General features: G+C 37.7%; 1 protein-coding gene across 2 annotated transcripts in view; it reads right to left on the bottom strand.

The window, feature by feature from the left end:
• Positions 1-857: 857 nt before the first annotated feature.
• Positions 858-25,162, bottom strand: part of LOC127425040 (ETS domain-containing transcription factor ERF-like) — a 53,059-nt gene continuing 28,754 nt past the window's right edge. Inside the window, exons 2-5 of one of the 2 annotated variants that reach the window (XM_051670654.1) lie at positions 11,863-12,097; positions 5,893-6,008; positions 4,839-5,767; positions 858-4,277 (exon numbers count right to left, since the gene is read on the bottom strand). In XM_051670654.1, the coding sequence (XP_051526614.1) occupies positions 3,720-4,277; positions 4,839-5,767; positions 5,893-6,008; positions 11,863-12,097 (1,838 nt within the window). In that variant the 3' untranslated portion in view covers positions 858-3,719. The remainder of the gene's footprint in view (positions 4,278-4,838; positions 5,768-5,892; positions 6,009-11,862; positions 12,098-25,162) is intronic. The other variant, XM_051670655.1, reaches the window with a different exon arrangement.

Genomic DNA, 25,162 nt, shown 5'->3' with positions numbered 1-25,162 from the left:
GCATGAATGCAAAGCCAAATCTGACACGTTTAATGAGTCTAAATTCATATCAGTAATTCTCACTATCTCAAATTATACGGTGTGCAATTTCAAAATATGAACAACACTTTTTGTTTTTCATTCAATTAAAATATTAAAAGCAATTCTGGAACATAGTTCTCAAGTTGTTTTTGATGCATAGCTTACATAATATGGCATGCAACTGCCCCACACAAAAGAAATATTTTAATGTAAATTATATTAATCGAAATGAATAATCAAAGGAAATAATCAGCAATTAGGATTTTTGCCATAATCGTGCAGACCTAACTGGCAGTTAAGTGTCAAACAAAAATTGTTTCTGAAAGCTTCTTACACTGTTTAAAAGTTTGAGAGTCATAATTAAGTGTAGTAGTAAATACAGTTAACTATGGTTAGCAGGGTAAATGTGTCAGGAGTTACAAAAGTGTACTGCAGTCATGCCATGGTACAGCGATGGTAACAGACAGTAATGCCACTGTTTTGTATGATGATCATATTCATACACCATGGCATTTACATGGTACTCATGGCTATTTTAAAGAAAACCACAGTATTACTATGGGACACTACGTACACAAGAAAAATAAATAAAAAATTACTATGGTACAATGTCTACTAGCTCATTGTATTACCATAGTAAACCTTTTGAGGCTTAAAATATTTAATGTAGTGACAATGTAGAAATATTATCCGTTTCTTTAAGTGTTTATTTCTGCCGCTTTGCAAATACATTTCAACTGATCGCAATGTGAGATACCGACTCCATTACAAATGGAGCTCAGCATGGGTAAAATTAGGAAACAGACAGATGCAAATTAAAGGACAAGACCACTAGATCCGCTTTTACCTGTTTTAATGAACCCTGATTACAGTTTTAATTACAAGAGAAAAAGAAACCACAAGAGAAACAAAAGTATATAGGGTTGCTTGTGATGTCAAATTTCATCTCTCTTTACAAGTGTTAAACGCTGAGATGAAAAGAAGAGAGAAGCATAAATGAGACCTTGAACACATTAAAGAAATAACTGTCTTTTTCTTACATCATCCCCAAAAATGGAATATATATATATATATATATATATATATATATATAAAACCAAAAAGGACATAATAAAATAAAAATAACGTGATAGCATAATGTCACCCCCTCCCCTTTCACCTGGTTTTCTAAAATACAACTAAAAACCAGCATTAATACAAAGCCAGAGCACTTTTATATTGTGGAATCAAAGAGGGTAGAGAAGTACGCTTTTGTTAAAATGGCATCTTGAGGCTAAAATTCAGATAAAAAAAAATAAAAAATAAAATAAAAAATACCAGCAATAATATAAATGGGAATATAAACAAAATTATAATAAAACAGCACTGTTTATATTGAAAAGACAAGAGGAAAAAAATATTTTCTAACAAATATAAGGCAGCTGTCAGTTGAAATACCGGTTTAAGGCCGTAAAACGAAGATAAAACTCCAAAAAAGTAAAAAATAAAATAAAATAAAAAAGTGGAGTGTGCCAGGTCCTAAATTTCCTCCTCTGATTAGGGCTAAGTGTCTGATTTTCCTCTTTCTTTGATTTAAACTGTTTACTAAAATGAGGTCCCTTTTTCAAGGACATGGTCATGACATTATTCAAGAACACGACATCACTGTTTACTAGGATATCCTTACATTTTGCTACAAAAGAAGCTGGTTGTGCTCAAACGACATTGACATGCGCATGTTCGAGTGCTCCAAAAAGTGATACCTGTTCAATCTTGATCATGTTAGATAAAACACGGTCTCCTACAACTAAAACACTGCAGAGAGACAGAGGAAAAAAATGCACAAATGCGACAGGACGTGTGCGTGATCTGAGTGAGCAAACTATATATGTAGACCTTATAAGGCCAAGGACAGCTGTGCCAGTCAAGGTTCTCAATGATTGGTCAGTTATGTTTAGCTTTGTCTATAACAACACTTTTCATTCACAGTAAATCACTGTAGGGCCCTGAAACTAAACTCTGCTTACATAGATATTCATATAGATTTACCTTCAGAAATATAGCTCATATCCAAACCTGTGTTTTGAGGTTTTTTTTTTATTTATTTTTTTATCAAATATAAACAACTATCTTGCAATAAAGTGAGACAATATATGGACTCTAATGCAATTTTATTTAGGATAGTTTCTTTTCAGGTAAAAAACTAAGGCATAATAGCAGTGTTTGAGGTCATGTTTCTAAGGCCTCTCCTGTGTGTGAGTTTGTATGTATCGTGGTTAAAGCAACACATCTTATTTAAAATCATTGGGGAGTCAAGTCTTCTGTTTGTACATAAAAAGGCACATTTTTTTTGTTGTTGTTGTTGTTCTTTAAAAGGCTTCATATTCAAAGACGACCTATTTAATAGAAGAAGGGTATATGGTGAGGTATGCCTGAGATCTTCGCTTAAACAATGGTGATTCTCTTTTTTACGAACCAAAGGGGTGTATGGGATTTTAAAAATGGTTTTAGTAAGAATTACAACGTTTAAACTAAAACCATACGTTCACACCAACACATTCATAGCTTTTTAAGCACCTGCACCTACTTATATGATGCCCCAATGTTCCTTCTACTTATCCCCAATCATGGGTTAAAAATGCATTATAAAAAAATAAATAACATCAAGAGGTGGAGAAGTAATAATCATATGCAATCCATAATTCGTCTTACAGCTGGTGGTCATGTAGATGGACTATTGTATATAAAACAAATCCTCATTATATATACACGTGTAAGATACGTTAAGAGGTTGTTGAGTGGTCCCATTAGCAAAGGCTGAACTTGCTGAACAACTCGGATAGCTGGTGTCTTGGTTGGACACTATGGCAGTGAAGGCAGCATTTCAATGGTAGCACTCAAGCATTAACCACTCTGAAGGCAGTGACACAACACGAAGGTCCTGACTTGAAAACAAAAGGCAAGGTGGTTTTTTGAAAGTCTGGGTGGGGGACTTGAATCTTGGTGAGCGATGAAAAAAATAGCATGTTGCCTGGAGAAGAGCATCCGTATTCGGTAAGTTTGAGAACTATGATCGAGTTTGAAGGGTGCGCCCAACATCCTCCTGCACTTCTCACTTTATCCAAGAGTGTCTGCTAAACATGAGATAATGTCCACAGGACTGTGACCCCAAATTCCATGGGGATGAATGAAAAGGGGAAAACAAGATGAGGAGGAGACCAATTTATAATTACAATCAGATATCACAACACATATTTTACAGGTGTGCATCAACATCTGGTTCAGACATTTCTGTAATCTCTTGAATTTGGAAATCAATAAGTTGATCCCCAAATCGAATCAAAAATGGATACCTTCCAAGGGCTGCTGCTGGGGAAAAAGCTTCCAAGTTTTTACAGACTTAAACTTGGGATGGTGAAGGTCTACACAGCAATCAATAAGAAATGAATTCGGTAAGGGAGGGGCTCTATTACTTGATATTCATAAGAGAAAATGAAAGTATTGCTAATTCTTAGTGTCGCAACACTTTGAGGCGAACCTTTGTGTATAGTTGTTTGAATGTTAGTTTGGGCTTCCAAGTGAGTCGAATGGACTTGAGCAGTTGCATGGTTAGATGGGTCTGTGTGTAAATTCTGTGGGCAGTTGGAGAGCATGGTGAAGCAGTCGCCTTAAGAAGGACAGCTTTGTCTATGTACATTTATCTGTTTGACCACGTTGCTTCAGCAAACATTGTTTTCTAAAGACAACTGTGCAGTCGCTCGCTGCAGCTCAGAGCTCACCCTCCTCTGGCCCGTCCCAAGGGGTGCAACCAAACTTTCTGGACTCTTTCTATCTCCATTTTCCTCCCCCAATTTAGGCTCTGCCTCCTGGGTAAGCTCTTCCTTCTCAGCCCTACTCTTCTTGTCCTCGGCCTCTTCAGCTCCTGCCTCCATTCGCTGGTCTTCGCTCCAGCGACGTTTAAAGCGCAGCTTGAGGGGAATGCAGCGTGTACCTCCAGGACTGATGGGAGCACCCAGGCCCAAGTTAAGCTCCCTAGGTTCTACTTTAAGACCTAGAAGTGTCGGGCCAAATCCAGCAGTAGGGGCAGCTGGAGTCTTGAAGACATCTTCCTCGAGATCGTCATCATCGGTCATTCGATCGTGGTTTGGTGGATGGGCGGAGCAACCATTGGAATGGGGAGGGGTAAAGACGTCACACTCGTCATCTTCATGCTCCTCCTCGCTTATGTCGGTGACCTCAACTTCTTCCTCTGACTCCATGTCTGAGATGGGCTCAACCTAAAGGTGAAAAAAAATAAAAAATAAAAAAAATAAAAAAATAAAAAAGTTACAGGCAACTGTATTTTTCAATATTACTTCACTTTTTTAACCAGCTATAGAGAGGGTTGAGCAATTAAATTAGCATTTATTCATTTACTAGTTGCTTTTATTCAAAGCGACTAACAAGAAAAGCAGTACAACACTTTTGATTCATCATGAGGAGACAGTAATGTTAAAAGTGCACTGATAGAGCCCTGTCAGTGATGCACTGATGCTTAATCGGTTTAAACTCAAGTTTCAACCAATCAGATGAAGCTGGGAGTGGGATCACAAGTGTATTAAGTGATTACATTATATGGACAATGCTATCTGGGATTTAATGCATCTATAAATGCACTTCGCTCAATCCTGTTATGCCCCGTCTAGCTGTTTCTGAATGCAATAACCTGTCTTGTGTGAATGAGCCCTTTGAGTCCATTTTAAGTGTTAAGCCAAGCTGAGTGCAAAGTACAGGTTCTTAATAAATTGATGTGATCACCATCAAAACTATGGCAAAACCACAAAGGAAAGAAAACACACCTTTATCTCTGGTGGTGGTGGGGTTGGGTTCATCATTCCAGCTGAGGCTGAAGTTGACCCCTGCCCAGAAGCAGAACCAGGCTCACCACTGTATAAGAAGGAAGCGGCCGAACCTCCAGAGTTTCCTACAACTGAGGTTGGCCCTTCTCTTTGTTTGCGGCCTAGAGGTGGTGGCTGTAATTTAAACTTGAAAGTAGATAGATGAGGCTCCTCAGCCTGATGGTGCAAAGGGTGACCTGGGAGGTGTGCACCTATGCCTGCCGGCCCTCCTAGCCCCTTGTCTGGGCGCTGGGGCTGGGGGATGATGATGTTGGGGTAGTGCAGGAATGCACGGGGACTCAAATGATAATTGTAGACACTCTGAGTGTGAGCTTGCAGGCAGCGCTTCATGTCTTCTGGATTGAACGAGAAGTGGGATCCCAACATGGGTGAAAGGGATGGGGAAGGTGTGTAGGGTATGTGAGATGTGGGGGTCATTGAGAGAGCTGGAGAAAGAGCAGGAGCCAGCAAGCCTCCAGGGCCTGGGAGAGGGGACACTGGGAAGGGGGACAGGGGTTCGTGGTGTACCCTGTGAGGGGGCGCATGGGGCCCGCTCCTGGGCAGCCCGGTTAGGTTGGGTGGTGTGCCATAGAGGCGGAACAGAGAATCATGGGACAGGCGTGGGTGGAGAAGGTTTCTGAAGGCCCGGTCGGCTGGGCGGTCATCGCCGGCAGCTATGCCTGTTTCCTCAAGCTCAGAGTTTGTAGAGGTGCCATCGCTGCAGTCGGAGACAGAGCCACGAGCCATACGACGAGTCACACCACTGAAGACACCTGGACTGCGAAGTTCCTCACTGGGAGAGAGTATGTCTGATGGCGTGGATGGAGGGAAACGGAAATGATTGCTAATGCCAGATGGGACAGGTGGAGCACTCTGTGGAATGCCAGAACCTACAGAAAAAGTGACAAAAAAAACTGTAATTACAAAAAATGGAATACTTCAAAATAAAATGATAAAGAGAACCTATGTTTCACTTTCTATTGAAATATTGGGTTTTAGAAACAGGGGTCTTCACCTGCAGAGCCCATGTCAATGAACGGATAGTTAACCAGCACCAGCTTGTTGAAGTTGAACTTGTAGGTGAATCTCTTCCCTTTGGTCTTGTGCAAAATCCTTTTGTTGTAGTAGTATCTGCAGAAACAGTGTTGGCATGGTTACACACTTGTGAAAGCCATTATATGGAGCCACAATTTGTTGAAGGCCATCAATTTGTATGCGTTTGACATTCTTGCACTTGCTAAACTTTACAGAAACAATTATCAGTTTTCAGATAATGAAAAAGGTCTAAATGCAACAAAAGCATTGAAAGCAAGCAATTGGATAGTTTTTTTTTACATAATGACAGTGCACTGAGTTTATTCCAAATATAGAACTTCTTATTGGCAGCAACATTTTAACTTGTTTGCTTTTAAAAACAGCTAGTAGGTCATTCAAAGTATCTTGTAATTTTTCTCTTCTAATGTAGCACATACTATATATTTATTTATTCTAAAATTTTATTTTTTGGGGGAACTAACGCTTGAATGAATCTTAATGAATCTTGTGTAGTAGTAATATATTGCAATAGTCAGAATGCTAAAAGTCTGGCCAGAAATGTTGAAACAGCTTTTTTTTTTAAAGAGTAAAAAAACAAATTCTTTTAAGTTTAAATTGAGATGTAATTATCTGTACCATTAATGATTACAGCATTGTTATAAAGCCTATAGAAAGTTAAATTAAAATCAAATGTTATATCTTTTCAAAGATGAAGGAAAGGATTTGGCCAACAACATTTCTGTGAGCAGATTCATAACTTCATGTTTATAACCATCTGAAGTTCTGATATTTAAGACAATTCATGAGTTCAGTGTGTTTTATGTGGTATCTCCATCAGACAAGCTATTTAAGCTTAATTAAGACATCACTGAGGTAGTGGAGGGTGCATGTGCTTTGGCATCAGTGTGAGAAGACATTATTTTGATATATACAGTGATTTGTAAAATGGAGCACTGAAAGTTTTTAATGTCTGCACACTGTTCACAGATTCAGTGCGGTTGCACAAGCTCAAACGACAGAGTAAAGGGCATATACACATAAAAAAAACACAATTACACTCAGACACAAACATGCTGAGGCAAACAGAAACACTCTTTGAAGTGCATTTGAACTCGCTTCAAAACAGCACAAAGAGCTCTTAAGTGTGTATGCCTTTGCCCATGTGTGGTGTGCAGACATTCACATACTACGTGCACATGGGCCAGATAAGCCACTCTGTAAACTGGCTGATCCGAATGGCTGCGTGTTTAGCTTTTAGCACACACAACATCCATCATGGAAGCACCGGTCTGGCTATACGATGGTCTACAAGTGGCATCAGGTTAACAAAATATAATGAAGCAAATGTGAATGGTGTTTGGGTGTAAAATGTTTTAAGGAACATGTGCAACCTCTTAGATGTATAAATCGAGCAAAAAGTGAGAGAGAATGCCTTCAGGCCAATGTGAGGAATACTGATGGTTATGAATCTGCACTCAAGTTTTCTGCACTTGTTGTGAGGTAAAATCTACAGAACAGATTTAACTACGGTAAAGTGTTTTAAACAGACCTGACATTACAAAACTTGAAAGTATTATCAAATGAAACAACTTTCTAACTGTATATTATCCTGTCTATTTAAACATTTATTCAAAACTGCAATTATACACTTACAAAAAGTATGATCATTTAGTATCACATTTATTTTGCATGTGTGCCATGGTAATATCATGGGATTCTTTAAAGAGCCTTGAACATATCTTTCAGTATCATTGTATATATCCAAGTACAATGTTTGACAGGGTGTTACAAATAATTTTTTCATAGCATGGTCTTTTTTTTTTTTTGTCTGTTTAATTGTTCAAAAGGTTGAAATCATAAGTCTACCACGATGTTAGAGCTTGGGGTTTGTTTAAATCCCTAACTCTAAATACAAGCAATGGTAATAGTAACTAGAACGGTAAATGCAAAGGGTGGGATATGTGCAGAATTTTAGGGAATGTAGGCGTTCATATTCTTCGAAAATCTGCAGAGCCCAGATTCTGTGTGAGCCTACTTATGAAAACTGCAAGTATCAACACCTGATCTGTTCAGTAGAGCTCCAACAAGACCAGCAAGATCAGCTTCAACAAAGCTTGAAAAAGTCAAAGGTCACGAGAATGTGTGTGTCCTTAGACAAACCGAAAGAAAGAGTGCGTGTCCAAATACAATACAATATGATGCATTGGTCTTAATTTTTTTTTCTTTTTTTTTTTTAATTGCGACATTACCTCAGATTTTTTATTTTGTCATCTTGAGAGACGGTCTCTGGTAACAAAGCGGACCAATCACAGCTGTTGTGGTCTGTACTGACACAACACTGTTACATTTTTGAAGAGGTGCACATCAGGCAACGGCGTACCCTACGGCCTAGGTTCGATGCAGAAGTATAAATAAGTCCTTAAAATTAATTAAGAAAACATTTTTTTTATATCTTCCAAATGTGCTAAACAGAGGTGACGTCTATGCATTTCTGAGAATCGTCCCAATCTCTGCTGTGACACTAAAGAACTGCCTGCTCCACATCTGAACTGTTCATATCTTTCTGTTCCCTTCCCTCCCCCTCCCTCTTTTCATCCATTCATATGTCCATATCTCTTTGAAAAATTGAAAGAGTTCTCAGAAGTGGAGGATGCACGCTAGTCCTGTAAGTGATGGCTGATAAACACAAAGTGGGCTTGATTATTCTGGGATGCTGAGATCAGGTTCAGCAGTTTTGATTGGGCATCCTCAGGTTGCCATGGTGACTGGTCCGATGAGTTGAATAACAGGAAAAGACTGACAAACAGGCAACTGGACAGATTGCGAATGACAGACAAGGACAGAAAAAGGCCGTACAGGTCCGTACAAGGAGGCAGGCTAACGAACAGATAAAAGTGTTGCTAATAAAAAGATGGCATGCATTATGGTGAGGTGTATGAACGACAAGTGAAATGAGATATTCAGCAATACTGTCAGAGAAAGACTGATTTAGGGGTGTCGCACAAATAGCCCACCTCCACGACCAGTCACGACTAGTGCTCACAAATGCAGATAGATTCTAATGATGTTCACATGCTGCTAACATGCAATCTGAAGTTAGCATGTTGCTAAAATATGCTCAATAATCCATATTATTAATATTTAAAATATTGACTGTTTTTTATTTGTTTTTTTATTGATAATTTTCAGTTCTAAATAAAATATTTATAATAGGGCTGTGAATTGATTTTTTTTTAAACTAATTAAACGTGATTAATCAAGGTACATGGCAGATTAAAATAAACATTAAAATATAATTATAAATATATTTACTTTATACTTTGTCTCAAATAACTTGAAAACAATTGGTTTGTCATCATTTAATTATTTAAAAATGTACATGTTAAAATGCTCAGTTTTTAGCAAATAGAGTTAATTAGACATTTCTACAGGTATCTTTGATACAAGTGATATATATATATATATATATATATATATATATATATATATATATATATATATATATGCCATAAAATCAGTGGAAATGCTATAATTAAAGTTGGGCAAAATCTTCTGTCATTTTCCAGTGGACTTTTTAATAATAGGATTAAATGGGCAGATTCAGTTTATATCAAGCTTTATTGGCGAGATAAACTTAAATGTACATTGCCAATAGTGCCCAACCGATATATCGGGCACTATTGGCAACCGATATATCGGTCGGCCGATATTAGCCTTTCACCGATATATCGGTATTGCTGTATATTTTACCGATATGTGCCGGTATGAAAACTTTTTTTCAGAACATATAATGCAGAAAACAATGCTTTATAATTGGTGTCATAACGTAGTTTGTCCAGCAGAGCGCGCTCCGCCTCCAATTATTTACAGAGCTGAACTGATGGTGGCTCTGCAGACAGGGCGGAGTTAAGCTGTGTGTTGTCAAGTTAACTAGTTAACTGTGAAATACATATTGGAAACTTGATAAACAATGACCCCATCATTTTCCCTTTTCAATATAAATAATATAACATTAACCTTATCCCTGACAACCATGTCACTCATGTCTGTTTGCTGTTAGCCAGCTATAGTTTGTCAGTGCAGTCAGTAATGTAGCAGATTGAAAGGTAAACATCAGAGCATCTTTTTGCAGCTCAGCAGACAATGGTGCGGTGGTGGATTGTGTCTGTTGAGTATTGATTTTTATGCTATGTTGTTACCTAGTTGGTGAGACGCAATGCTGGAAAGTAAAATAAACAACGTCTGTCTTTTACTCTCCATGACAACGAGCTTATAGCTAACTAGCTAATCACGTAGCTACTTTCATTGTTGTCAGCTGAGTGGAAGCTAATGAGTAAACAAGTATTCACCAAACTGTTTTGTTCAGGATTCACAGTTTGGTACCCCCTTCATCCGAACAATTCTAGTCACTGCATTTACAAAAATGTAATATTTAAAAGTCTGGTTTTCCACCGTTGAAAGTTTCCTAACACCGCTGCTTATGTGTTTATCTTGACTCGGCAGTACTAAAATAGTCAGCATTTGACTGATACTAAACAGTACTGATGTTTATTTAGCTATTTATTTTATTTTTATTTATTCATTATTTAAACGGTCAGCATTTGACTGATACTAAACAGTACTGATGTTTATTTAGCTATTTATTTTATTTTTATTTATTCATTATTTAAACGGTCAGCATTTGACTGATACTAAACAGTACTGATGTTTATTTAGCTATTTGTTTTATTTTTAATTATTCTTTATTTAAATGGTCAGCAATTGACTTATACTAAACATACAGTACTGATGTTTATTAAGCTATTTATTGTATTTTTATTTATTCTTTATTTTCTCAGTGTTCATTTCTAGAATTTGTTGAAAATGTATAATAATAATGTCAAATATTCTTTGATAAAAATATTTAAGAAAGCAGCCTTCTAAGTACCTTTGCATAGTCATATTGGTGCAAAATCGGTGAAAAAGCCACACAGAAAAGGTATGTTTTCATCCCAGCTCAAAAATTAAATATATCGGCAACCATATCGGTAATCAGTGAATTTTCCCTCTCTAAAATTGGTATCGGTTGGACTCTAATTGCCAATGCATTATTAAACACTATACATACATATATAAAACATACTGAATGCTCTAGTTTAAAATCTCAAGACGATTATTTTCTATAGTTGCCGTTCAGTCTCAATCGCACACACACACACACACACACAGAGTCTCTCTCCCACGGTTTTGCTATTGACACTAGTTCAGATGACAGTGAGTGAGCATTTTCAGGTAATGTGAAGAGATACGGCGGCTTGCTCATATCTCTCCCACACCTAGCTCACCACTTTGGGGTGAAGTCTTCATACAGTAAATCCACTCCCATGTTTATAATGCCTGGGACATGCTTCGTGCATAATGAATAAGCATGCACTGCTCCACACAATCAGTTTCTGTGGAAGGACGTCCAGTGTGGTCGAGCGTGCACCTCCTGGATACTTATATATGCCAGGAAGTGGGGAAAAACATTAGTAAAGTTTCAGGAAGTAAAAAAAAAGATACTGTGTTTAAATTAACGCATTAAACAGTCAACTATTAATTGCAGAAATTAAGGAGTAAAATTTCACAGCCCGTTTACAATTGACATTTCCCTCAACTATGTCTGTCATCTTGGTTTAAGGTTTTCTTACAAAAATATCTGGGATTATCTTATCCATGAGGGACACGTGATGCTACCTTAAGATTTTGGCCAAAATGAGGTATTCACCTGGAAGAGTGAAGGCAGAGTGTTTATGATGCCTATAATTGTTGCCTTGGTAGGCAGTTCACTTGGTTTTGAAATAGAGCCATTACCTTCATACATCCAGCTACTCTACGTACATCTCTCCGCGCTATCAGCAAAGCCATGTCTGATGAAAATCGAAGAGCACAAGTACTATTTTGTGGATTTATTTGCAAAATTAGGCTTTACCTGAGTGCTCGGCTGAGCTTGTCATAATTCATCTGTGGCTTGCACTTGCGGGCGCCCCACAGTCGTGCCACCTCGTCCGGGTCTTTGATAACAAACTCTCCATAATCCCCCTGCCAGGCAATGACATCGTGGTACTCCTCCTTCCGCAGCAGCTCAAGAATGAAGTGCCACAGCTGGATCTGTCTGGAACCAGGACTCGACTCTGGCTTGTACGCCCAGTCTGGGAAAGCAAACCCTAGAGATCAGACACAAATATGACTTTGTAATGCATGTCACTTTCATAGAATGTTTTCTTTATGATTCCTACAATCTTGTCATGACAGTGTGCAATGAAGGTTGAGGTAAGGCTATGTTTTATCATGCTTGTCTTTTCTAGAACAACAAGAGGGTCATCTTACTTCTGTTGTCTCTTCAATAACTTTAGGCAAAGGGCAACTGTGCAACTTCTTTGAAGACAAAATTACCATATAGTGACAGTTAGGGATGATGTTTGTCAATGAAGTCTGTTGGGCTCATATATATATTACACAGTAGGGCTGTAAAAAGGGCTGAGAAACTAATTTTTAATTTTTCACAAAAATATTACCATAATGTTCTATATATTCTATATTTAATGAAAGCTTTTCAATTAGAAATTCAGATGTTTTGAATTTTTTCAGAAAAAAAAAAAAAAACAACAAAACACATTGTTTTTTAAGAGGATCTCACTGGGTTATGACATTTCCAGCTGTACCAAATACATGTTCAGATGCAGTACTAATATCATAAATGAAATTACAGACAAAAATAAATGTGCTTTTGTCCATTAACAAAGATGAGAAATTCAACTTAACTACATTCGACTACAATATGATGAGAAATAGATAACACTGCAAGATATAACTAATGTACTAACAATACTTTAGAAAGAGAAACATCTTGTTTGAATAAAACAAATGATCCAGTCATAGTATTTTGAGGATTGCCCCGTCTGAACTGTGGTTGCTAAAAGAGCTGAACACCGCTAGATGCGTAACTATGTTGCGCAAAATCCTAAAGTCTCCAAAAAACTGAAAATGAATTAGGGCTGGGAAGATTCATCGACGTAATCGTTGATGAAACTTCGAGTGGAGTAATTAAAATGGCAGCGCCCAATTTAAGTATGGATTCCCCGAAGAACAAGCTGCAGCTAAAAAAAACTCGCCTATGGTCATCTATAGCATGGGAGTATTTTAGCCAGAGACCCAACAATGTGGTGCTGTGTAAGCTATGCAAATTGGAAATGGCTCATCACAGCAGTACAACCGCCATGAACGAACACTTGAAGCGAAAGCGTCCCAGAGCGCTTTGTCAAGATGGCAGCAAGGCAGCACCATAAGTCCTGTTTACTTTTTGTCTCCACCCAAGCATGACATTAGTATTACAACACGTGTTTCTGTTAGTAGTAGTCACTTTAAATTGATTTTCTAAATGTTTCCTCATCGCCCCCATGTTAAAAGTAATTTTTGCACCGCTGCTAACGTAGGGTAACCATACGTCCTCTTTATCCCGGACATGTCCTCTTTATCGGACCTTAAAAAAAGCATCCGGCCAGGATTTCAAAATTTGCGAAAATGTCCGGGATTCGGCTTTAGTTGCATTGTGATGTGCATCTGGTCTAATACTTCATTGTGTGTGCGCGCATATTTGCATTGCTTTAACCCCTCTTTGTAAGTCCCGCCTTCACGCACACCAATTAGTCGATTATAAGAGGCTTGCAGCAACTATTGGCCAAACTCCTGCGTGTCAATCTCTCCACGAACGCACTGTCGGCATTAAACTGTTGCTTGACAGCAGCAGCAAATGACAGCTGAGTGGAAACAATGCCCAAACGAAAGTGCAAATTTACAGAAGATTTGCACCAAAAATTCCCATGCTTTCATCCAGGTTGAGATCCATGGGAAACAGAATGTATGACATGTAAAGCTGGCACTTATGTGTCAGTTGCTAATAGAGGTGCAAGTGATTTAGAAGCACACATTAGCTCTGCGGAGCAAAAAGGGTCAGCAAAAGGTGAAAGTTCATCAGGTAAATTAAGGGACTACTTTTTGCGACCAGGTAAAATTATCACATTGCTTCATTTTCCATGGCCATTCAAAATAATAGTAATAGTTAATGAAGGTACACTCATGGCATCAAATATTTTATTTTAGTACATGGACATTCAAAAGAATGTTGGAAATTTGTATTTATTTATATATATATTTATGTTATGCTAATAGAGTGTCTTTTTCACTGTATTAAAGTTTGCATTCATAGTAACACTGTTTTTTGTTGCAGAATAATGCCCTGCAGTGCACACTTTGTTTCTTGTACATTTGTTTGTGTTTAAGAGAAGATTTAATAAAATATTGAAATATTAATGAGACAAGTTTTTTATATTTATTTTGGGTTAATTGTTATATTAATCAAGTAATAATTATAAAAACTCTTTAGAATAATCGACAAATTAGTCGTTAGATTAATCGACTAATCGGAAAAAGAATCGTTAGATTAATCGATAAAAAAATAATCATTAGGTGCAGCCCTAAAATGAATACGTCTCTAGCATTTAGAATTGACAACACAGTAACAAAGGATCTAATACTTATCTATGCTCATGACATGCTATTATTTTATGAATTTATTTCAGGTTTTTGCAATAAGTTGATGGTTTAGGTGCACATCACCACCGGTGGCAGTACACACAGCGGTGGGGTAGTTGCCCAGTGATCCTAGCAGCCCTAGTGCTTGGCACACATCCAAAATTTCAATTCTATTTTTAGCATTTTAATGTGCATTTTTATCTAAAATTCAACGAATATTCGAAGTTTTAATTTGACAGTCTAATATCAATATATTGCAATTATTTTTCTCATAATATTACAATGATGCTTTAGATCCTTGTATGGATATGTTTTTATTCATGTGTGCATCCACATAATTTCATACAGTTCAATTACTTGAAAAGCAAGTTGTCTAAATAAGCATAATACCCGAAACTGGCCAAAATTTACTTCGGTTATACGTGCGCAGCTTGCACAGCGTGCGTAACGCAATTTTTTTTCATCAGCATAGTACGCACAGACTATCCGCATTGTCTGTACATGCGCCTTGAGTTATAGCAGTTGTAGTGTGCTTATGCATCAAACTGTATGGGTACGTGGTCAATATAGTATACTTTAAAAGGTTAAAGCGCTAGATCCCTCATTAAACATAACACACACGGAAAAACTAAGTACCCTAGCTTTTACTGGACAAAAAAGAATTGGTATACAATTATGGTCTCGTAGCCTATATCGAGCCATGACATGTATCGTGATAGTAGTAAATAGATGCCGATTCCCAGCACTAGAATTCACAATTCTCTGAATTTTGATAAAATATTGCATGCAACCTGGCTTAGCGGTACAGTACAACCAGTTTAGCTTATAGTCACGTCTGAGAACACACGTTTAAATAACTCATCAGAATGCCAAGGTGTCTATTAAACGAATTTCAATATTGAATCCTTGAGGTAGTAGTCAAAACAACACTCATGTAATCACAGGAGGAGCAACAGGAGTGTGCATGGTCTATACTTCTAGACTCAACTTCAAGCAAAAGAAAAGCAGAAGATTTTTGGAGTTGAGACAAAAATGTGGCAATGACTTTGAGGGTCTTCTGTCTCATTACTAAAACTGTTTGTGCTTTGGTAATGGCAGAGGAATATTAACATCTGTCAGATGATTACACAACATTCTAAGTGACAGGCCTATAACTTATCCATGCACAATGCTAAGTCAATGTGAGATCTAGAGGCATGACCACTATTGGACAGCTGAAAGCTCTTTTATTAAACTGACAAACCAAGAGACAGCAAAAAGCTGAGATTGTAGAAAGCTCTTTGAAATGATAAACATGTAAAACAAGAAAAATCGAAGAACTATCTGAGAATATTTGGTTCAAGAATGAGACTGTAGAAAGTAGCATTGGGCTGAATGATTATAAAGTTTTAAAGCGCAATATGACCTAGAGCGATTATCAAACGGCAAGCGCTGATTTTTAATTAAATAAATAAATAGTTTGGAACATGCTGCCCACTATGCTGTGCTTTTACACATACTCTGAGCATGCATGAGGCTCCTGTCCTGATCATACATTGCCCTTTTCCACCTACATGGTTCAGGGGCAGGTTCCCAGGCCAGTGCGAATTTTCGAACTGTTATGCGTGCTTCCACCGCACAAAAAAGCCATTCAGGTGCGGAAAATCTGGCCCAAAAGCTTGCTGGTCTCTACGCAGGAAGCGATTATGCCAGGGGGCGGAGGGCATGATTATGTTTTGTCACCAAAATTTCACCAAACAACTACAGCAGCTAACATCTGAAGCAAAGAGTACATCATCATTCTACAACAACAATAAAAAACCTAGGAAACGCAGAAAAAACAAGCACTCTACTTGCGATATGGTCTTCTACGGAGATCCGAGATAAACTAGAGTAATTGCAAAGAAAGAAAACAGAGACTACTATCTCTGGCAATCTTGTTGAGCAATGTAATAATGCTGGATTGAATTTCTCTATATGTCCTAAAAAAAAAAAGGAGTTAAAACTGTAAGCTACACAAACAAAGTGACACACCATGTTTGTTTATGTTTGAGGTAGTCACGTAAAACTACCAAGCAGCCACATAACCCGTTACGTCACCGTTTGGCTCTCAAGTCAGAGGAAAAGCATGGCCACATTACGATAGGCTGCAGATTGCCTGGGCCATGAACCAGCCATTGCAATTTTGGTGGAAAAGGGTTAACAGTGTTTCAGCTTTTTCAGAGCAGTTCTATGCTCAGTACACACAAATTTTACCTGGTCTCCAGATTGACAGATGTACTCAAGAGTTCAGTCTGTCAAGCGCATTATATTTAAATCGCTCTAGGTTCACTAATTGTACATCTGCGTAATTCCACATATGTTTGTCTGCTACAAATTACTATACAAATATAAAATAACCACATGACACCAGGCTTTTGTGGATAAAAGGGAACAGGTTGCCACTCCTTCAGTTTTTTGCCAAAAAAAGGCTTGAGGGTTCAAGAAATTATTACAAAAACACAGTGCAATTGCATATTAACAATATCTTTTTGTAAAATATTTCTTCATTATTATTATTATTATTCAGTATTATATTACAATAATACTGTATAATATTCAATTAACTGGGTCCCAAAAAATTATGAAAAGTGGCCTTTCACAAAGTGGATAAAAAAGGTACACAAACAGGTATTTGTATCCTGTGTTTTAGATCACTGGTGTTTGTGGTAATTTTAAACTTTATTACTGAGAAGCACTTTGTTGTTTTAAATGCGATGTAAAGAAAGCTGAGATTAAAGTGCAAATGCTGTGATTTTAATTATATAAATATATATTTTACATGTGCTGTGTGGTTCACAATGTGAATGATTCTCAATGTCTGTGGAGTTTATAGTGGATGAACGGTCATATTTATTTAAAGTACGCAGCTCGTCCACACTAAGATTGTAGCCTTTAGTGGTTTAATAAATCACACTATGACATCACGATTTTAATTTGATTAATTGTCCATTTCAGTGTACAAGGAGTAACAGAGCAGGTGTTAAAAATAAGTCTGTGAGCATTTTAAAGCAGTCTTGTGTTAGTCATACTGCACATTGGTACCGGATTGAGTCGGTGCTCAGTACTACCGGTACTGCAGAAACACTGGTATCGTTACATCTTTTTTATTTTAGTATCGACTTGGTACCGAAGTAAAGGTACTTTTGACAACACTAAAAGCAATTTATCCAAATCGTTCAGCCCTAGTAGAAAGCTATATGAATCAACAAACTGTGAGACTACAGAAAGGTCTTTGAATTGACAAACATGTAAAAAAAAAGAAATAGAGAAATATGGGAGAAATATCTCAAATATTTGCCATAAGGTTCAAGAAAGAGTAAGGCATGCCTTTTGACTTCAGTACCTGCTGAAGTAAAAGAAAGTGCAAAATGCAAAAAAAAAAAAAAAACAGACTCCAAAAAAAGATCAAGTATTTTGGTTACCCCGAAATTAGAAATTTTAAAATGTCCAATTAGTAAAGAAAAAACTAAAATCACAACAAAACACAAAAACCAGTCTTAAACTAATATCCTCTCTCTTAGCGCAACATGTCAAGTGGGAATGGCCGAAAATAACAAAATATTTCCCATACTAAAGATTTCCCATTTCAGACTGTTTAGAGCGTGGCTGCTAATAAAGCCCATCACCGTGTTAGGCAGCTAATGCAGAACAGCTCAGCATTACCGCCACCGCCAACCCCACACATGTGCTGCAGGGAGCCACACTGCGCAGGGGGGCGGTAGGATGACTTGGACAACGTGGGCTGGTACTAACTGTCCGTGACAACTGCTGAACAGTCGGACATGCAGCTTGACTCATGGTTGAGATACTTGTTTGAGAGATCTGGCAATTTCAAGATGGTAAACTGATTTGACCCACTAAACAGAAGCTAAAGATCAGGTTTGCCTTGCTTGTATGGGTCAGGATATTTCAGAAGTTAAATATCCATGTAACAATCAAGAAAGGTGTGAAAAAAATAAAAAAATACCATTTCAACGTATTGCAATGTTCGTATTGCGATATTTTACAGCACAATGCTGTATCAAGATTTTTAGTTACATTTTGCACACAAAAGGCATAGTTCACCCAAAAAGCCTCAGCCAACATTCACTACTCATCTTTTTCTTGTGTTCTACGCAAGAAAGTTGGGTTTGAAACCACAGAGGTTAGGGCTGAGTAAAAATACAGATTTTACAGTTAATCGTGATCTTCATTTGAACGGTACTAATAATGACTCTTAAAATGCCAAGATCAATCTTTTATTTTTACTATAAAGTTTACTTCAGTTTTGGTTGTGTTAATTATTATATCTGTCAAATATATAGCTTCTGTAAAACTGCTTTGAAACGATGTGTGTTGTGAAAGGCGCTATACAATTAAAAATGACTAGACTTGAACTGCATAGTTTGGGGCCTATTAATTTTTAACATTAATATTTTCATAATGTACAAAGTTAGAAGGTTTCCTGTATAATTTACAGCATTAGCTGATAGATAAATTATGCACTTAATATTTAAGAAGTTTTGCAAGAACTTTGAGGAAAAACTCCCAACGATTTCAGCCTGTAATTTTGACCTCTCTTCCAGCAAAGTTTGTAAAACACAACTTCAAAAACACCCCTGATCCTCAAGTTACATGCTAAACATTTCCCAGCCTTCATCCTTTCATGCCAACCTTACTGAGGCACGTCACACTAAACAGATCATACATGTTTAGTTGAGTGTTTGTGGGACCAGACCTCCACCAAGAGAGTGGGCATACAGAAACAAAGCTTCCTACTGCGTGTGCGTGTCAGAGCTGACTCACAGCGTATACGTGAGTGTTTGTCATTCAGCATTCACAAGAAGTGCTCCTTTTCCCTCTGCTCTCATCCATTCGTTCATTGGGTCCCTGCCTCCCACACAATCTCCTAGCAACAAGACATTTTAGCTCTATAAATACGCAAAGCTGAGGAAAAAATGAACTTAATTAATCAATTAATTAAATCATAATGGAAAAATTGTGAACTATTAAAAAGGTACACTTATTGGAGTAGTGATGTGTTTGAGCGCTTGTTCAGATTCTCCTTTTACACCGAAATGGACAAATAATCAAATTAAAATTGTGATATGTCCTAGTGTGATTATTAAACATCAAATGGGTGTGATTTAATTAAATAAATGTATTCTAAATGTACTGCGCGTTGCACTGATAATGTGTGAAGCTGCTCATATGCTGAAAACACCACATTTTATGAGCATTGCTAGCTGTGATTATTGTAGTACAGGATAGAGCGCTCATTCACTGTGATGCGCATAGCGCCTGCAGCCTATACACTCACAGAGCACTTTATTATGAACACTATGGTCCTAATAAAGTCCCCGACGTGGTCTTCTGTTGTTGTAGCCCACCCGCCTCAAGGTTCATCCTTGTGCATGTACATCCTGATATGCAATCCTTCTCACTACAATTGTACAGAGTGGTTATCCGAGTTATCGTAGCCGCTCTGTCAGCTCAAACCTGTCTGGCCATTCTCCGTTGATCTCTCTAATCAACAAGTCATTCCCATCCACAGAACTGCCGCTCACTGGATGTTTTTTGTTTTTCCCATCATTCTGAGTAAACTCTAGAGACTGTTGTGCATGAAAATCACAGGAGATGAGTTACAGAAATACTAAAAACAGCCTGTCTACAATTGAACTCACTGAAATCACATTTTCACCCATTCTGATGGTTGATGTGAACATTAACTGAAACTCCTGACCTGTATCTGCATGATTTTATGCACTGTACTGCTGCCAAACGCTTGTCTGATTAGATAATCGCATGAATAAGTAGGTGTACAGGTATTACAGTTTAAGTGCTCAGTGAGTGTATATTTATATCATTACATCGCAGCATTTTGTGCTTCAAAATTTCATAATCACACTGGGTCATATAACCGACGTCTTATCCGAAAGTGTGAAACTTCCGTCAAAATCACAGAACCAGAAACGTCTTCACGTCAAAATAAAAGTTTGATTCAAAATAAAAGCTTTGTGTGAAATGTAAGAAATAGCGACAGAAATGTATTACTAGTGTTTGGTAAAATGTATTTTATTATTATGTTGAACCTATATTTCACAAGCAAGAGTGCTGTTGTACTGAATAGAAGTTTTCATCAATGTTTTCATTTATTATGTAGTGGTGGTGGCGTAGTGGGCTAAAGCACATAACTGGAAGGTTGCTGGTTCAATCCCCACAGCCACCACCATTGTGTCCTTGAGCAAGGCACTTAACTCCAGGTTGCTCCAGGGGGATTGTCCCTGTAATAAGTGCACTGTAAGTCGCTTTGGATAAAAGTGTCTGCCAAATGCATAAATGTAAATAATGTGATGCTCTGCTGTGCAGCACTTTAATTGACAAAAATAAGACAAATGTTGTTTTAGATTATGTTGTGAGGATCTTTACTAAAGCACTGTAGTAAAATTGTTTTGTTGAAAAGTAATTGTCCTTAATTGTAATTGTGATTCATTTGATTAGACACAATTTTGATGATGAAATTTAAAATCTTTAAAACATGGGATTCAGAACATTTAAAGAACACCTATTATGGTTTTTCAAATATTACCTTTCATGTAGTGTGTTACATAGCTGTTTGTGAATGTAAAAAAGTCTCCAAAGTTTCAAAAATCGAAGTGCACAAAATATGTAGTTACTGACACCCAAAATAAAGAAACGATTTTGAACACCTGAAACGAGTCGTTAGTAATTCCAGACTTACTTCCTGTACTAACCTACACAATTTGGTAACAAAAAACCCTCCTCTGGTCTGTTTGCATGTACAGCCAGTGCAGGCTGTAGCCTCTGCTAACCAGCTAACTCACGTTATTGTCAAACTACATATAAAAACTTACCACTGAGAAACGTCCTGTTCTCGTCGTGCTTGCGATGGTGGTTCAGGTTGATCTTCCAATGTATCACTATTGGACTCGGGCTCAAATTGGTAAGGTAAAACAGACATTTTTTCAGACAGAGCCGAAACTCGTATATGGTAGTGGCCGTTTTCTTTCTGACACGTGCTGTAAGCGAAAGACCAATCACAACAGACTGGGACATCTGACCAATCAGAGCAGAGTAGGCTTTCTGAAAGGAGGAGTTTAAAATGAATCCTTTAGAACGGATCATTGAAGGAGTCGTTTTTGACACTGGGGGAAAAAAGTAATGCTGCAACTTAAATTATGAGCAAATTAAAGTGTTTTTTGAACTTGGATGCATGTAAATCTACTGTATGAGATCTTTAAAACTAAATTAGGCACGTTTAAAAATCATAACAGGTGCACTTAAAAAAAAAAAAAAAAACCCCGTAGAATTCAGAAAAAAATAAAACTGATTTAACAGGGTCCTAATTAAACAAAACTTGAAGCAATGTTTACTTAATTGAAAAAATAAATAAATAAATAAATAAAAAAGAGTGAGAAATTCACAATTGGCAATACAGTAATGATCAACAGGTTGACATTCTTGGAGAAAAAGAAAGAAAAGAAAGTAGTTGCCTGTGCAAAACTCACCACCACAATGCTCGAGTCTAGAGCTAGTAGGGATGTGACAGGGTGGTCAACTAATCGATTAGTGGGGTCGACTACTAACATTAATATTTTTAGCGGTGATGGTTTTAATGGGAGATGCAATTCTCAAATTAATTGAGAGACGCAACTTGAGTGTTTTTGCGTGATAAGCTTTTGCATGATGAACTTGCCGAGCTTAACTGTGAATAACATTTAGCACAGTAAAACACTCAAGAAGTTTTGTCTCTTTAATGCTTAAAGTTTAGTCTTATGCACTGTTGTTACAGCAAAGTGCCGCATCAACAATACATTTCAAGACAATCACAGTCAGTTGTTAAGTTGTGGCTGGGGGACCCCACACCCAGGCTAGAAATCAGACTCTGGGGAGGGCTGAGAAATTACTTTACAAGAAACTGCTTTGAGGTACTTTCAAACAAACCAGTATGCCATAACACACTTTTTTTCACATTAGACCACAAGCCCACAAGACAACTTAGCGCGTGCACACAAACACTCTCAATCAAAAGCGCAATAACAGCTATAACAGGCACGTCCCCCGGTGTCTGTGGGTTCTGTTGGGACTGCCGTTACTCTGATGGTAACTGTCACTAATGGCTATGGAGTCAGGAGACCACCTGACAAAACCCTCGCTTGACAGGGCCCTGTACACACACACACATGCAAAAACAATATGACACAAGGCTTACATGATACCACCTGTACAAACTGTTCTAACACGGATAAACAAACCGGCTGACGTACATCTGACCAAATGTTACACAAGGAATGGTGCATTTCAGACACAGGAAATTGGATGGATGACAGTAATACATTAACAGTTCTTTATAAGTTTCTGCCAAATAACCTGTACGTAAAGGGTCTAAAAACAGTCGGCTGTAAAAGCTCTTTTTAGGGTGATACTATGACGCAAGAACGAAAAAGAAAACAAAAACACCATCCTGCATCTCTGGTCTGTATTTAAAGGCTCAGAAATGTTTAGGGCCCTCACACTCATTCGTTCTGTTTCTCTCGCTCTCTTTCTCCGTTCTCTTCCTCTATCCCCCACTTCCCTCCCTTCCTCCTATTCTTTGTGGGCTCTATATTTAGGCAGAGGAAAAGGTCGTTCTCCATCTACTAATGATGGTGGCGACGGGGAAAAAAAAGTGTGTACCAGTGTGAATGTGTGCAGGATAATACAAAGAACCACAAACTGCGCTGCTGCCTAAACGTTCCACTTACAATCTGCAGGAAAATGTCACACTGCCTTGTAGAGTGGTGAAAACTCCTGATGATGATACGGACACACTGAAGTCCATCTGGGTACGTTTGGCAGTTTGATGCATTACTCTGTCCGTAGATAGAATGAGTCAGCGTTGTTTTGCTTGAATGCATGTTTTTGGGCTACTGAGAACGCCCCCGACAAAAACTAATAAAAACTAATAAATAAATAAAAACCCTGCAACTGAATGTTTGTTTTTCTCAATATGGATCCCACCTTTTTATTTGCGTTAAGATGTTGGGTGTGCAATACCTTGGGTCTAACTTAGACGAACAAATAATCAGTGACTATATAAAACTGAACAATATATTTAATATTTAAAATATATTCTACATGATTTATTAAAGCAATATCACACGAGCAAGAATGCTGTATGGCACTTAGGGGTGCGAGTGTGATATTGCTTTTATTCAACAGTTCAACTAAGTAAATAAAATGCCAAAAAAACTAAGGACTGTCACAAAAAAATGTGCTTGTGCATGGAACTAATTTCTTTCACCACCGATCAGGATCTGCCGTTGCTAGATCAAAATATGTGCACAATTCAAAAACATCACTGTAGAACTAATGAAGGCGTGGGCTGTTTCTACAAGTTATTGGAGAAACAAGAATGTGTCTGTGTGTTTGAGAGAGAGAGAGAGTGCGATTACCTGCGTCTTTCGCACTCACAAGCAGTGATGAACAGTAAAGCTATAGCTGTTTAACCCTATTCCTCAGGTGTAGTGTTAGTCAGCTTGCTGAAGATAATGATATTTTGGTCAAATATATCCTATTATTTTTTTAAATAACCATACGATTGGGGTTCTCCCCAAGTTTTCGCAGTAGCCGGTTCATTCTCTCCTCCGCCATGTTGAATGTTTACATCTGCTCCCAATGAGAAACTCCCGTATGTAAGCACTTTGAGTATGTTTGATTACTTTGTTGTGTCTCTCAGCTGTGATAAGCCTCAGTGCTGAAGTTGTTAGTTTAACTTTATTTCCCAGCTGTAGTGTAGTAGTAATCCGAGCAATCATGGAGCGAGACACAATGCAGATGACTTCAAAGAAACCGATCACTGGCTGATAGCGCTGACTCAAATGAACGCTGTCTACTCAACTGGCTCATAACACATAAAAATGGTCTTTTGTCACCACCTAAAATCTAAAATCTTTAATGTCATAGGGATAAATGAAAAGACATATTTTGCTGCTTTTAACACACGTGTTGCTCTTACACACGAACACAAACGGAGTGATACAAACAGTAAAGTGTCAGTAAAGTAAACTGTTCTAGGACATCATTTTTACTAATTTTAATGTTTTTTGCATCTTGTTTAAACATTTTAAATATACAGGGATACAATGGCTTGGTCAAAATTATATAACAATTATCAGTACTTTAATATCAAGATATTTATTGAATATTGTCAAAAGGGCGAATATAGGTCTATATTTATTTACATTTTTAGCTATATCCCCCAACCCTATCCACCAATATGACAAGTGCACAAAAACTGAGAAAAAGCAAACAGCAGAGAACAGAATATGGTGAACATTGGACAAGAGAGACAGACAGAGAGAGGGAGACGACCAGAAGAAGAGAATAAACACTCAGGTTGAGAGGAGAGGATCAAAGAGTCGGACAACCAGCAGTGCGCAGTGCCAGCCTGCAGCCCTGACATGATCCCCGACATGCACTCTTGCATAACACGCCATTTGTGTTTGTGTGTGTGTGTGTGTGCACAACACAGTCATGTCACCTCTTGCCAACCCTGACAGTAAAGGTGTTCAGGGTTGTTGCCCCAAGGGCTGGGCGCTTTTTCTGATTTTTCCAATTAATTCAAATTTGAAGCTAAAGTTAGATATGTTGTAAATCCACCAAAGGCTGAATAAGCTTTTATAGCTCATTTATAG

The sequence above is a fragment of the Myxocyprinus asiaticus genome, chromosome 34 (assembly GCF_019703515.2).
Source record: "Myxocyprinus asiaticus isolate MX2 ecotype Aquarium Trade chromosome 34, UBuf_Myxa_2, whole genome shotgun sequence".
Taxonomy (NCBI): domain Eukaryota; kingdom Metazoa; phylum Chordata; class Actinopteri; order Cypriniformes; family Catostomidae; genus Myxocyprinus; species Myxocyprinus asiaticus.
Note: the sequence above shows the minus strand (reverse complement) of the source record. Positions and strands in the feature narration are given on the sequence as shown.